This window comes from Limanda limanda, chromosome 20 (genome assembly GCF_963576545.1).
Source record: "Limanda limanda chromosome 20, fLimLim1.1, whole genome shotgun sequence".
NCBI lineage: Eukaryota > Metazoa > Chordata > Actinopteri > Pleuronectiformes > Pleuronectidae > Limanda > Limanda limanda.
The window spans coordinates 16,013,797-16,026,858 of record NC_083655.1 but is presented as its reverse complement, the minus strand read 5'-3'; the positions used below and the strand labels follow the sequence as shown (position 1 = coordinate 16,026,858).

Below are 13,062 nucleotides of genomic sequence, written 5' to 3'. Positions count from 1 at the left end.
ACATTTCATGACACATCAGCTAACATAGCTGTATCATTTTAAGCTTTTGTGAAGGAAAAAATTAACATTAAAGCTTTAGCAATGAAGTTACAATGAATACTGTGAATAGTTTTTCAGGTAGTTCGGTTGCAACACGATTATATCCCCTTATTCAGTTATGATTTGGAAAACTGTTAAATAAGTACACAGTTCAGTTAGAAGAGAAGAAGAACTTTATTTGAAGCTCGATGCACTTTTTGGATGTTGACACTTATGCATATGATCCATTTCTGTTCAGCACAAAACATCACATACGTGTTTTATAGAGTTTGTGGTATACATCATGACAAAAATAATTCACATCACAATGGACATGACATTTAAAGGATGTCAAACTGTACCGTATCTACTTTCTACAGTGAGCTTGCATAATACTGATACACTCAGATGTCAGTTTATTAGGAACCAACTAAAACCAATCCAACAGTCCTGTAATAAAAACTCCTCCTTTAAGGTTCTGATGTTCAGTTTGTGTTCACGAGCACAGAGGCCTCCAAAAACATCACATCTTTAACAAGGTGTTTCTAGTAAACTGACAGATTCCTGAATAGACACTAAACCTGAACTAAATCAAATCATTAAACGGTCGTATCTTTTTTTTTTCCAGTCCTCAAAATGTTTTAGATTCATACTTGGAGGTTTAACAGCTCAAGATTTACAACTCACACACTCTTCACTGAGTAAAGTACTAGACCTTTGTAGAATATCATGTTATGAGTAAGTGCATAGGCAAGCATATTCAGCAAGAGGCATGTATGCAAATACATATTCCATGTGCCAAATACAGCAGATACTACAAAGCTAAATATAGTATGTATGTAAAAAATATGCATCTACAACTGCGACCTATCTATCCTTACTGACTCTTTTACAGAACTTTTGTAACTGGATGCTGCAGCAAAACAGGCACAAAATATAAAAATAAAATATAAATGGCACAGTCCTATAAAGCATTAAAAACCAGCAGCAGGGTAGTTTATAACCCAGGGTGGAGTTTATTCAATATCTTTTTACAAAATGTGCTTTTGCGTTCATGCGATGCCGGAACAGTCAGTTACCGACAAGGACAATTCCTGTAAACGTCATCTCAAGTCGGGACAACAACTCGGAAAGTTGGCACATTTTTTTAACACAATATGCTGACGTCATCACCTATCTTTGTCTCTCACACCTGATCCTTTTTCTTTTCGTCATGTAGATATTGGAAAGAGGTGTCAAAGGGATGTTTAAAGGCGCTAAAGCTGTTTCTCCACATTTTGCATTAAAGCACATGAACACAGAAATCAGGAAATAAGACCTTGCGACGAGCACGTGACGGCAAAGAGTCTGGTTTTAGTAAATACAATAGAAACTTTGAATGCTTCACTAATTCCATACTTTTTTTTTTCAAGAAACACTTTTTCAAACGTGCAATTCGCTGCTTATCGCCTCAAAATGGTGGAATGATTTAACGATTTTCTATTTTTTAAGAGAAAAAAAATGCTTCAAAATGAACATACATGGATGTTAATGTCTAATAACAGCTACATGTATTGTGACCCTTTAAGAAGAGAGACTGGTCAGGAGATTGGAGTGTTCATGAAGCATGTATGTGTATGTGTGTGTGTGTGTGTGTGTCATTTAAGGGATGGCTGTTTTTTCCTAATTGCCTGATGAGATGAAGCTGATGATGACATTTTCATCTGTTGGAGAGGGGACTGCTCCGTCTCTGGTTTCCTCCTTGTACCGTCAGACGGCCCCTGCAGGGGTTGGTGCAGGATTCAGTGCAGGGTTTTGTGCAGGGTTTGGTGCAGGTTTGGAGACGGGTGGACTCAGCTTCATGACATTGAAAAACTCCACCAGCTGACCTGGAACTTCTGCCAACACACTCTTCGCTAGCGCTTCTTTCGGAGCCTGTAGTGCAAAAAGGGAGAGGTTTAAAAAGGTATAAAGCATTAATTATCATCACAGATTTAATTAGATGAAGGGAGCAAGGTTTAGGTAGAAAGTCATGCGGATGAGAACAGTGGAAAGGAAAACTTCACCCTCTTTTTTTCAAACTTCAGAAGTGACTTTGGCTATGTCCACACTAATGTCTTAGTTTTAAGACACATCACTTCTGTTATAATTTGTAATCTCTGCGGTTGTTTTAATCTGGACGGACAGAAACGGATACCTCAGATATCACCTACCCACTTCCTGATTGGGTCTTACCAGTCTCGACTACCAGCAGTGGATGAAAGAGATGCTAAGACTCACTTTCAGTTCCAACTCATCGTCAGTCAAGGGAGAGAAATCCAACTACAGTAGACAATCTGCTTCCTGTTTTACAGCAACAAATGTTTGGCCAGTGTGCGAGAATGATCACATGATGTTCATTTCCAGGTGCGTTTGAATGGCTGGTACAGAGCTTGTCTGGACAGAAAAGGATTTTGTTTGTAACCTCCCTTAAGGAGATAATATGTTTTGCGGTTTGTCAGCATGATTACGCAAAAATGACTGAACCAATTTTTTTAGAACTTGGTGGTAGGGTGAAGTATGAATCAAAAGAGGTCCTATTAATTCTTTGGGTAGATCCGTGATTTTTTTTTTTTTTTTTTAACTTTCTTTTACATTTTGTGATTGTTAATCTTTCAACATTTTCCTTGATTTCTCAGAATAATTAATGGGTCTGATGATTTTTTATTTATTTAGGGGACATGTCCCGATTAAAATCTGGATCCAGCAGGTGGGCCTTGGTGGAGGCTGAGGTATGCTCTCTACTGTGTATTAAAACGTAAACATGGGCATAGCCTTTGTCACAACGGCACTTCTCTCATTTTATTTCAGGCAGTGTTCAGAGAAGTTGCTTGAACTCTTCTCATTGAGTGATGAGTATTGGCCTTGAATCTAATGATTCACACTGCAACCAGAGATCAACTGCAAATATATGAAGCTGTTATTTGAGCTGTGCTGCAAATGTAACGAAAAATATAATCGAACTAAAACTTGTATCTCTTGTGATCGAGAGAGGAGTTTTCCCTTTTATACGAATATGAATCTTGAGCAAAGCAGGGTTGGAGAGTCGGGAAGGGAAAAAAGTGTGAATAGCAGCAACTTGATGGGGTGATTCATGCAGTTAGTGAATGAGCCAATGAATGTAATTTGGGCCAAGCACAGGTTTGTGGTGTGGTTTAACGACTTAGAATATTCAGGGTACCCCTATGAAGGACTGGGATCGTGGGGAGGCTTCAGTTTGAATAAACTGAAGAAGGAGGCCACTTGTTGAGGTAACTCGGCCAATACACTTTGGGCAAGAGCCTGGCTGGGTGCCTGCAAAGACATAAATACACAAGGAAGACAAATAAGCTAAGGGATCTAAGTTGAGGGGCTCAGAATTAGGGGGTGGCCAGTGTGTCTATGGTTATTCATTATTTCAGGATACTAATTATTACTGTAACTATAAATTGGAACTAATGTACAGTACATTAACATTAAATCCAACACAAAAATACCACTACATAAAGTCGATGGACTCGGGTTATGTTTCCATTACTTTGTCCACTCGACATTACTTTAATCATAACATTTTCACCCCTCTACTTCCTGCTTTTAAAAATAAACTGTAGTAACATTTACTCCCAATATATTTTTATTGACTTGCTTTTTAATGTATTTCCTTTTCTACTTGAGTAAAATTTCAGTAGTAACACTAGTGAGTGGCCCTGAACGTGTGTTACCAAGTGTTAACATGTTTTGCTGCTTTATCCCAACCCAGTTATTGTTGATGATGTTTTCATTACTTATTACAGCTTATTAATAACTGTTGTACATATAAACGTACACTCTTCTTATTTCAGGGAACCTTCCAGCCAATCCTACAGTTGTTTACACACGATTTGTATTCGATGGTTACGTTAGCTTAGCAGTTAGTGATGGTTTCTCTCTCTCTCTGTCCTTCTCAGGGTCTTGAATCCACAAATGAACTTTCTCATAAGATTGTGTTTATTGCAACATTATAAGAAAATGTATCGTCTGGCTAACCTTCAACGTGTCTATGTGTTTGTCTGTGTTGAAAGGCTATTACCAGTGTTGTGTAACCAATCAGATAGTGCTGTTGACAGGACATGGCTCCAGACCACAGAATAGTAATTACAGACTAAGAGAGGCAACTGCATTGGTGCCAAATTAGCACATTTGTGAATAAAGTAATTTTATCTGTGATCAGATAAAATAATTACCTACTAGGTTGGAATTCTGTGAGTTTGAACTGAGTCAAACTGGAAATGTTGCAGTAAAGGGCTCAGCAAAAAGTGTGCATGCAGGTTTTATAGCAATGAGTTGGCTTATTAAGGAAATGTTTTTATAATCCACTCCCATTTCCATGTTTCATTAGAAGGAATGTCACCTACGTTTTGGAACTGCCTGAATGGCACAAACTGGACGATGTCTCTCATGGCCGTCTCGCCAGTCTGAGAACGCAGGCGCCCATCGTCTCCATCCAGGAACTCCATGGCACTGAAGTCCGCCCCCCCTACTCCGATAATGATGATTGACATGGGTAGACGAGAGGCGTTGACGATGGCGTTGCGGGTGTCGTCCATGTCTGTGATCACTCCGTCGGTGATGATGAGCAAAACAAAGTATTGCTTCAGGAGGAAAACAACAAAACAGGTAGAAGAAGAATAGTTAGACTGCTATATGAACGTTTTACAACACCACATGTAGGTTTTTATCACTGATACTGGCTAATGTAAAATATCCTCCGTCCTCCTGCACATTTTAAACTGGTTGTTCAAAATTCAGAGGTATGAATATTTCAATACTTTTAAGACCAGGATGAATGAAATTTATGACCTATTTCAAGTTCGACAGATATGAAGGAACATCCGAGTCATACACTTTCCCATAATTGAAGATTGGGGGAAATAGGCAAGTAGGAAGTAGAGCAGACAAATCCAATAACTATGGGCCTAGCATCTGAAAATTGCGTACAAAGGTTATCACTGTGCTATTATCGAAGAGCTGATGATGTGGATCAAGCTATAATCAAATCTCCCTGCACCCCAGTGACAATCACATTCTATTATACAGAATGAAACAAAATTTGAAAATTAGTACTAACTGGCTCCCCCTTCCAACCTGCCCAATATATCAGGCAGTATCAGAAGAACATGTTCAGTTTAGAAGAATGTGGCAAACAGAAGCATCCTGTTCCTGTAGGATTAGTTAAGTGTCTTTCAGCCAGAAGACTAACTGCGGATGTGTAAGGAGGTTGACCTATGTAATTATCTGATGGCTGGAGGACGACTTGATCTGTTAAATACAGCGACAATATGTTCACACAGGCTGGGTACACTGGTTTACAGTTAAATTTATGGAAATGGCACTATAGACAAACACTCACAGATGCAGTGGTCTGCTGGAGGGCTTGTTTAGCGAAGCACGCCACGTGGTTGATGATAGGGGAGAAGTTGGTGGGGCCGTAGAGTTTGACCTGGGGCAGACAGACCCTGTAGGCCTCCACCACCCCTTCAACACCTGCACACACACACACATGGTCCAGACTTGTTTCAATATGCTACAAAGCTCCTGTAAGTAATACAGTACTCATGTGTATTAAACTGCTCGTATAGAGTAATAACATGTGTGTCTAAATTAACCTACAGTACAATGATTTGTGAACACACCTGCACAAAATGGATTTGCTGGGTTGAAATTGAGAGGAAACTGGTGCGAAACCTGTAACACAAACACCATCAGGTATCAATTCTTCTAAAAAAAAACACTATTACAAATTCAGCGTTGAAACTGCAGTTAAACAGCAGCCTTACTTTTGCATGCATTTCTCATCTTTTATTTAAGCTTTACCTGCCATGTGGGAGGAATCTGGGCTCCAAAACCAAAGGCAGGAAACATCTTGTCACTACCCAGAAAAGAAAACAAAGAGGTGCTTTAAAAAACATTAGTACATGTTAGTGTCTCTTCTTTATAGTTTAACTTTTATTATCTAGACGTCTCAGAAAAAACTTTGAAGCCATTTGGGAATTTTCACTTCCATTGGTACAGGCAGCAATTATGTATGTAGAGTTAAAAACATACTACACTGTGGCTACATCCACACTATGCTTCAGTTTGAAAACACATCACACATCCGCCCTGTTCAGGATTTTTTCTAGCGCCTATAACAGAGAATTTTCAGAGCTGCATTTTACTTTAGAAAGACAGAAACTAAAACATGTGGAACTGATGTCGCAGTCACCAACTCGACTACCAGCGGTGAAGCGTAAAAACGTACAGTTCCACCTCATCGTCCCTTCAAAGAAACAGAAGCCATAAACAGACATGGGATCATATATTTTATTTCCTCTGTTTCCCCCTGATAACGACTTCATTTTAGTTGTTATCTCGTGATAACGAAACAAATAACTTTGTTTTCCAGAGATAACGGGATAGCTAACTCATAACTTCTTACGAGATAAGTATATAAAGCCTACGATAACAGGATGTGTTTCATTCAGTGGAGCAATGTCAAATGAGCCAGAGCTTAGTTTCTTCAATCAAGGCCTGACACAGGCACCAGTTACCGAACACCTACATTCATTTAGTTTTTTACTCAAAATCTTATTTAGGATAAATCATTTATAAAGCACAAAACAAATGCAGAAATAGGCTTTCCCGTATATGAGTGATTACCGAAATATTAGATTGTGATCTCAAATTAATTATCCTGTTATCTCGGGAAAACAGAAGAAATATTATGTATGATTCCATGGCCGTTTAGGGCTTCCGTATTTCAAGTTTATTGTTTCTCATTCGTAGTATTTGCTTTAAGTATGCAACCGGCTGCAGAGTAGACACCCTGCTCACTGGATACACTGACACGCACATGCCCAATGTAGATAAATGGTCATATGATGAACATTTGCAGGTGTGTTAGTTTAGATGGGGGTTGTTGCTGATACGGAGCTTAAAAGCTTGTGTTCTAAAATGGTTTAATACAAAAATGTATCAGGATGGATGTAACCTGTGTTGTGCGTGACATGTGTACCTGTCATAGTCCTGGATGACGTTGCCCACAGCCCAGATAGCAGAGAGGTACTCGTTCACTCCCTGAGGACTGATGTAGTGGAGAGAGTCAGGAGACCTGGGATCCCCGTTGGAGCCTGTGAAATCGATAGCCACCTGACGACAGATGCACAAGGGATGCAACGAAACAACACATGCACAAATCATTAGTCACTCGACATCAGCCATGGGTGAACAAAAGCTGACATTAATAGCGACGCCATGACTCACAGTGAAGTTTATTTGACAGCCTCCCATGATGTAATCCAGGAACGTATACTCCTTCACCACCTACAGAGAAATAACAGGTGTTGTATAGAGGAATGCTGTAGAACGAGGAGTCTCACATACCACATGCAAAGACACAATTACATATTTAACACACAGGACAACAAGACAAACATTGAACTATACCTTGCAAACCTTCACGCTCACAACCCCAGAGTTCTTGTAGCCTTTCTTCTTCTGTTTCTTCTTGCTGTTGATGCACTCAAACTCTGCCTGATGAGGAAACAGAACAGCTTAAGTTATTGATCTTACTTTTAATTGTTTAGAATCAGGTTTGTTATTGTCGGTTCTACCTGATAAGACTCATGTTCACAGATGAGGTTATGTATTAAAGTTGTATCACTTTATGCAGCAGGCGGCAATGAATGATCGTGATCCATATACAAGTAATTGGTAAAGTAATGGATCCAGTACAATGAGTGGAAGGAGAAAACTGCCGGCCTACTGGCTTACTGTTTTTCCTTAGTCATACATAATTTATTCCAAAAGTAATATCAGAGACGGCAAACCACTGGTAGAGTGGATACAATTAAAAGGCATCCAGATACCATAAACATAATTGGGGATTTCTCCAGGTTTGAAAATTGTTGGGAACACTTTGGATGATTTAAGTACACAAGTCACCTTAATATGTAACATAAGTTGCAATTGTAGTTAAATTGTAGTTTAATTGCTCAATACATGAGCAATAATAAGCTGATTTGAACTGTAGTTTAGTTGTTTGTTTGTGTTTGGTTGCTACGTTAAAACAATGCAATCACATCCACACACACACACACGCATACCGGAGAAGACTGTGTTGCTTCTTGGAGGCGTGTCATCGTGGTCTCAAAGGCTCCAATGAGATCATGAGAACCATCGTTGTCATAGTCATAACACTCAACCTGGAAACAGGTTAAAAACAATACATGGTAAGGTGACAGACCTGGCAAGCAAGAGAGAAAAAGGTCCACACAGAGAAATAGGAAGGAGTCAGTTCACGCAAAGATACAATAAAAAAAAGAAACCGGACAAGGAACAACTAAGAAACTGTCTCTGTGAAATTTGCATGTCTGCATACAATTTATAAAGCTGTCACCCAAAACCCTTCTGCACTTGTGCTTAGAATAGATTTGCTGTGCTTGTGCTCAAACTGTGCAATTGGACGGATTTCCTGTGATTAAGGAGAAGAGCTGAAGATGCAGTGCAGGAAATCTGTCCAACTAACATCATTTCCTGATTGTAAGTGCACAGTTTGCCCAAGCAGACGTTACTTGAGTTCAATAGCAGGGTTTTGTTCGAGAACATTACTAAATCTGAAAGTGAAAGCAGCAAGTCCTCCTCTTAAACTTAACGACCACACTCTTAAAAAGAAAAATAAAGATCACAGATAACAATATATCTGCACAGTCAAATACCACCAAAGCTAATAGGTGAAAGTTTGGTCATTTGAGTGAACTGAACCTTTATGTTTACTAAACAAAGCAGAGGTAGAAAACAAAAAGAAACAAAAAACATGCAAAAGTGAGATCTAGGACATGACTCTCTGTGAAACAGCTGCACTACACAGTCGCTGGCAGTGGCACGATGTAAACAAGACGAGTTGCAGTCTCAGACAAATGTTTTCTACGAGAGGGTCGAGTTGGATGAAGGAAACTCGGCGGGCCGGACACCATGTATGAGGTGGTGTGTTGTATTAATCCCCATCTACTTCATTCACAAACTTCACCCGTTAAAGTGATGGCGAGATGAGAAAAGACAAACACTGTAACGCTCTGGGTAACTCACATGTCTCGTACGCTTCGAAACGCCTTCCTTCGTGACATGTTTGCTTAAGAGGTTAAAAGAATATATATGATCAAGCTATTACTGAATACACTGTGGGCTCATACGTTGTCACAAGTCTGAGAGGGAGATCCAACACAGAAAAACAAGAGCTAATAACTGTTTGCATCGTAATAGAAGCTCAAATTGTTTTATTATGTTAAACACATATATAAAATATAAAGTGCCAGTTGAAGGTGTGCGCTCCAGCTGTGTAAGGAGTTGATGTTAAAGAGGTGTTACTTACTTTTATAGATTTGTCCATTTCTCCTCCACAGAGAGACTGCACGGGGATTCGAAAGGGTTTCCATGTAGGATTCAAGTTGTTATTCACCACCTGAGGACAAAATATGTGAAGATTATACAAACACATAATACTTCATATCAGGAACAAAATAATATGGAACACATGCAAATTCTCAAAATCGAACTGAAAGGGCATGTTGTTATACTTTTCTATAGTCAAAAATAATGACATTTTAAAATCAATTGTTTTAAGAATAAACCCTTGACACAGGGCTGAACGAAAAATGAATTAAAATAAAAAGAGGACAGAAAAAGAAATACATTAACTGTTAATATCAAATCTAATTATTTACAATAAATTAACTATGCAAGAAAAGTCCACTTCATCTGATAACCGACAACCACAACAACCTCAAAATCCTTTTCTCAACTATGGACAATTCAATTAACCATTCATATAATTTTATGTCACCAAAAATATCTACAATCTTAAAAAACAAAATCCAACGTTACAACTTTCCTAATTGGATAAAAGTGAGTTTGGTACAACACACATATTACACACAGGCTGTGGTGTAATAACGCTCAAGCTATCAGGGCTTCCTCTTTTCAAACAGACAGACATCAGTGTTGGAACAAAGTCACTGTATCTATCCCAACAGTTTTATTAGTCCCTCCAAGGAAGAGGAAATGTTTTAGTTTGACATTAGTTAAACAACATTTTATATTACAATAAGAGTTTTTTAAATTGTATTAATGATATTCTATGATGCCCTTTGTCTCCATAAAAGAAGGGACAATTCTGCTGTTGGATGTCATCCATCTGTCTGCAGTCTATATTTCCCAATCTGCATCAGGTGAGAAAACTAAGTTTGTTGACTCGACTAAAGAAAAGCACAAAGCATGAGCTATGCAGGGATAGATGGAACGATGGAGAGCCATATACCTTATGTCTACATCTGTTAATGTATTATTTGATCCACTATTTATCAGCTTTTAACAGCAAATATTGACATATGTAATTATTTATATTAATCACTAAGCATTTCAGTTAAAAGATTCAGTTTTAATAGCCACGACAGCCCTCACTTCAATATTTTTATATATATATACTTTCCCTATACAGCTGTTAAACAGCCAGTGGCAGCACCGTCATGCAGGGTTAGAGTGTGTCTACCTCCGTCCTGTGAGCCAGCTGCCATCCAGTTGGTGTCTGCTTGTAGAACTCCAGGTACGGGTCGGACTTCCCAAAGAAATCCTTGATATTAACAAAAGAAAGAAACATACAATTAAGATAAACCTGAATGTTGAAAGGAGAAAATGAATGTGAGTATCTAAGAGTTGCAAAGAATCACCCGGACCTTGTTATCGAGTTTCCTTGCTTGCACCTCGAAATTCGCCACCCTGTTGTCCTTTATTTCTTCTGCATTTATCTATGGCAGAAGTTAAAATAAATAATGACAGAACAAAAGTAAATACAGCCAAACATCGAAAAACATCTCTCTGGCGCTCTGCGACTCACTGTGATGGTCCCTTTTCCTGCAGGTTTCTTGTTCTTCAAGACGAGCGGTCGGGTCAGTTTCTTACTGGATACAACCTAAAAACAGGTCAATAAAAAAAAACAGTCATCATTTTATATTTAATAAGGAAGAGGCAGCAGAATAAATAAGCTCAGCCTGCAGATGAGTTAAAGTGGGCAGCCTCCAGACCACGTGACAAATGAGATAAACAAACAAATCAGGCAGAATGAACATCTGAGGTCAGATTACACTGAGAGAGGAAACACAGCAACTGTTTATCAGGGACGTTAATGCTCCATGTCCGTCATGAAGAAACAGTGGCATCTAGTTACACTATAGTAAGGGTCCTTCCACTGCTGGTGTGGTAGTAAGGAGCTGACACATGAACACTGTGAGTCATAATCCTCCACAAACAGAGGGGGGGTTGGGGGGGACTTCACCTGGCCCAAGGTGCACTCCAGCTCCCCCAGGAAGTCATCGTCGCTCAGGTCAACGGTCTTGTTGTCGATGTCGTAAACACCAAACTTCAACTTCTGCACTATTTCAAAGTAGTAGTCGATGACAAACTTTTTGGCAAACTTGGGGCTGAGGCAATTCTGGACTTGCTCCGTGCGTCCCAGCTGTGAGGAAAGAAGGGATTTGCTTTGTGAGGAAAGCCAGAAGATTTCTGTACATTTATTGGCACACAAGTATTGATGAAACAGGAAATGGACATGATGTGATGGTGCTGCTTTACACAAGGACTTTCCCATCATCAGGTTAAATATTTACACGGACACGCCTCGGAAAAAGCATGTCACGCAGACCTGAGCAGCTAGTGTGTCACACGCGTGTTCAGATCCACCTTTACACCAGGTCACTAATCTGACCTCCAGTCCCCTCACTGACCTCATACCACTTGGAGTCTGAGCTGCTCATCAACAGGACACACAGGGGGTCCGACTTGGAGCCGATGTCTTTGTCCAGCAGATGCTCGCAGGACACGGTCAGCTCCACCTTAGTGACACACTGGGCGGCCATGTCTCACAGGGAACGAGCTGGAGAGGAGGACACACGGGGACAGTTGTGTTGAGGACGTGTGGAGATGTTTAGCCACACGGTTTGTTTTCAGAAGTTAGCATGGTGGTGTGAGAGCCAGCGCAGGGAAATGGTGATAAAAGTAACATTAAACACTCAAGAGGAAAAGGCTCACTGACATTTACAGAACCTCGTCCTTCCTCTTAGATTTACAGTAAAAAACCAACACATACATACAACAACACAACTCCAACAGGGAGCTAACTTCACGCTACGAACATGCAATGATGCTGATGTAGCGGTTAGCTCCGACTTTTAGCTTCACGGAGCTTCACCATACACTGTATGTAAGAGAGCTTCACCCACACCCAGGCTGGAGGAACAGGGACTGACTCTCATGGAAAATACGACTCGATGAGCTGTAATGAAGCTCAGTGGGTGCGGACCACAGGCGGCTGAGGCTGGCGCTAGCGTTAGCATCTAAACAGAGCTAGTGTTTGACAGCTAGCTAGTTTCAAACTTGCGATGACGTCACGCGGAGCTAATTTACTTACTAACTCACCTTTCAGGGTTTTGAGGCTCGAAACAGGTTAAAAACACGGAGTCAGGCGGTGATAGTGAAAGAGTGAAGGAGGGCGAAGCGGAGGAAGAGAAGGAGATCGATCCCCGCCCGGTCTGCACTAAAGCCCGCCCACACACATCGAACCCACCCCGTCTCCTGTCAATGGTTTGTGTTGACAGTCTCCACCCGAGGTTTGCTGCATTATCAGTGTCCCGTCAGCTGGAGGCGAGTTGCTAATGGAGCTAGTTCTGCTGCTAGTTGTAAAAGTTGTATTTGTTATCAAAGAATGTACACAAGAGGCTGTTTATCTAAGGTGAAAAACAAGTATGTTTTTAATGTCATGACATTAAGGAGGTGGCACATAAAACATAAAAAACTAAACTAATACTCTAATACTTACGGAAGAGGATTAGGGCCACTGTGGAAAAAACAAGTGAGTTCTGAGTTTAAACTCAGAATTCTGATTTTAAACTCAAAATTCTGTCTTTAATCTCAGAATTCTGACTTTAATCTCAGAATTCTGACTTTAAACTCAGAATTCTGAGATTAATCTCAGAATTC

The 13,062-nt window shown here is 39.9% G+C and overlaps 1 protein-coding gene across 2 annotated transcripts; it reads right to left on the bottom strand.

The window, feature by feature from the left end:
- Positions 1 to 194: 194 nt before the first annotated feature.
- On the bottom strand, positions 195 to 12,622 carry LOC133026615 (copine-3-like). Of its 2 annotated transcripts, XM_061093510.1 has the most exons (17): positions 12,502 to 12,622; positions 11,811 to 11,959; positions 11,363 to 11,542; positions 10,925 to 10,999; positions 10,764 to 10,835; positions 10,580 to 10,660; positions 9,404 to 9,493; positions 8,139 to 8,237; positions 7,480 to 7,566; positions 7,297 to 7,356; positions 7,049 to 7,182; positions 5,869 to 5,923; positions 5,688 to 5,739; positions 5,405 to 5,538; positions 4,410 to 4,646; positions 3,218 to 3,330; positions 1,866 to 1,932 (listed from the first exon to the last, which is right to left on the bottom strand). In XM_061093510.1, the coding sequence occupies exons 2-16, from the start codon at positions 11,940 to 11,942 to the stop codon at positions 3,220 to 3,222; spliced, it is 1,599 nt and encodes a 532-aa protein (XP_060949493.1). In that variant the 5' UTR covers positions 11,943 to 11,959; positions 12,502 to 12,622; the 3' UTR covers positions 1,866 to 1,932; positions 3,218 to 3,219. The 2 variants fall into 2 exon arrangements, with proteins under 2 accessions (XP_060949491.1, XP_060949493.1); XM_061093508.1 differs by lacking the exon at positions 3,218 to 3,330 and having other exon boundaries at positions 195 to 1,932.
- Positions 12,623 to 13,062: the final 440 nt, after the last annotated feature.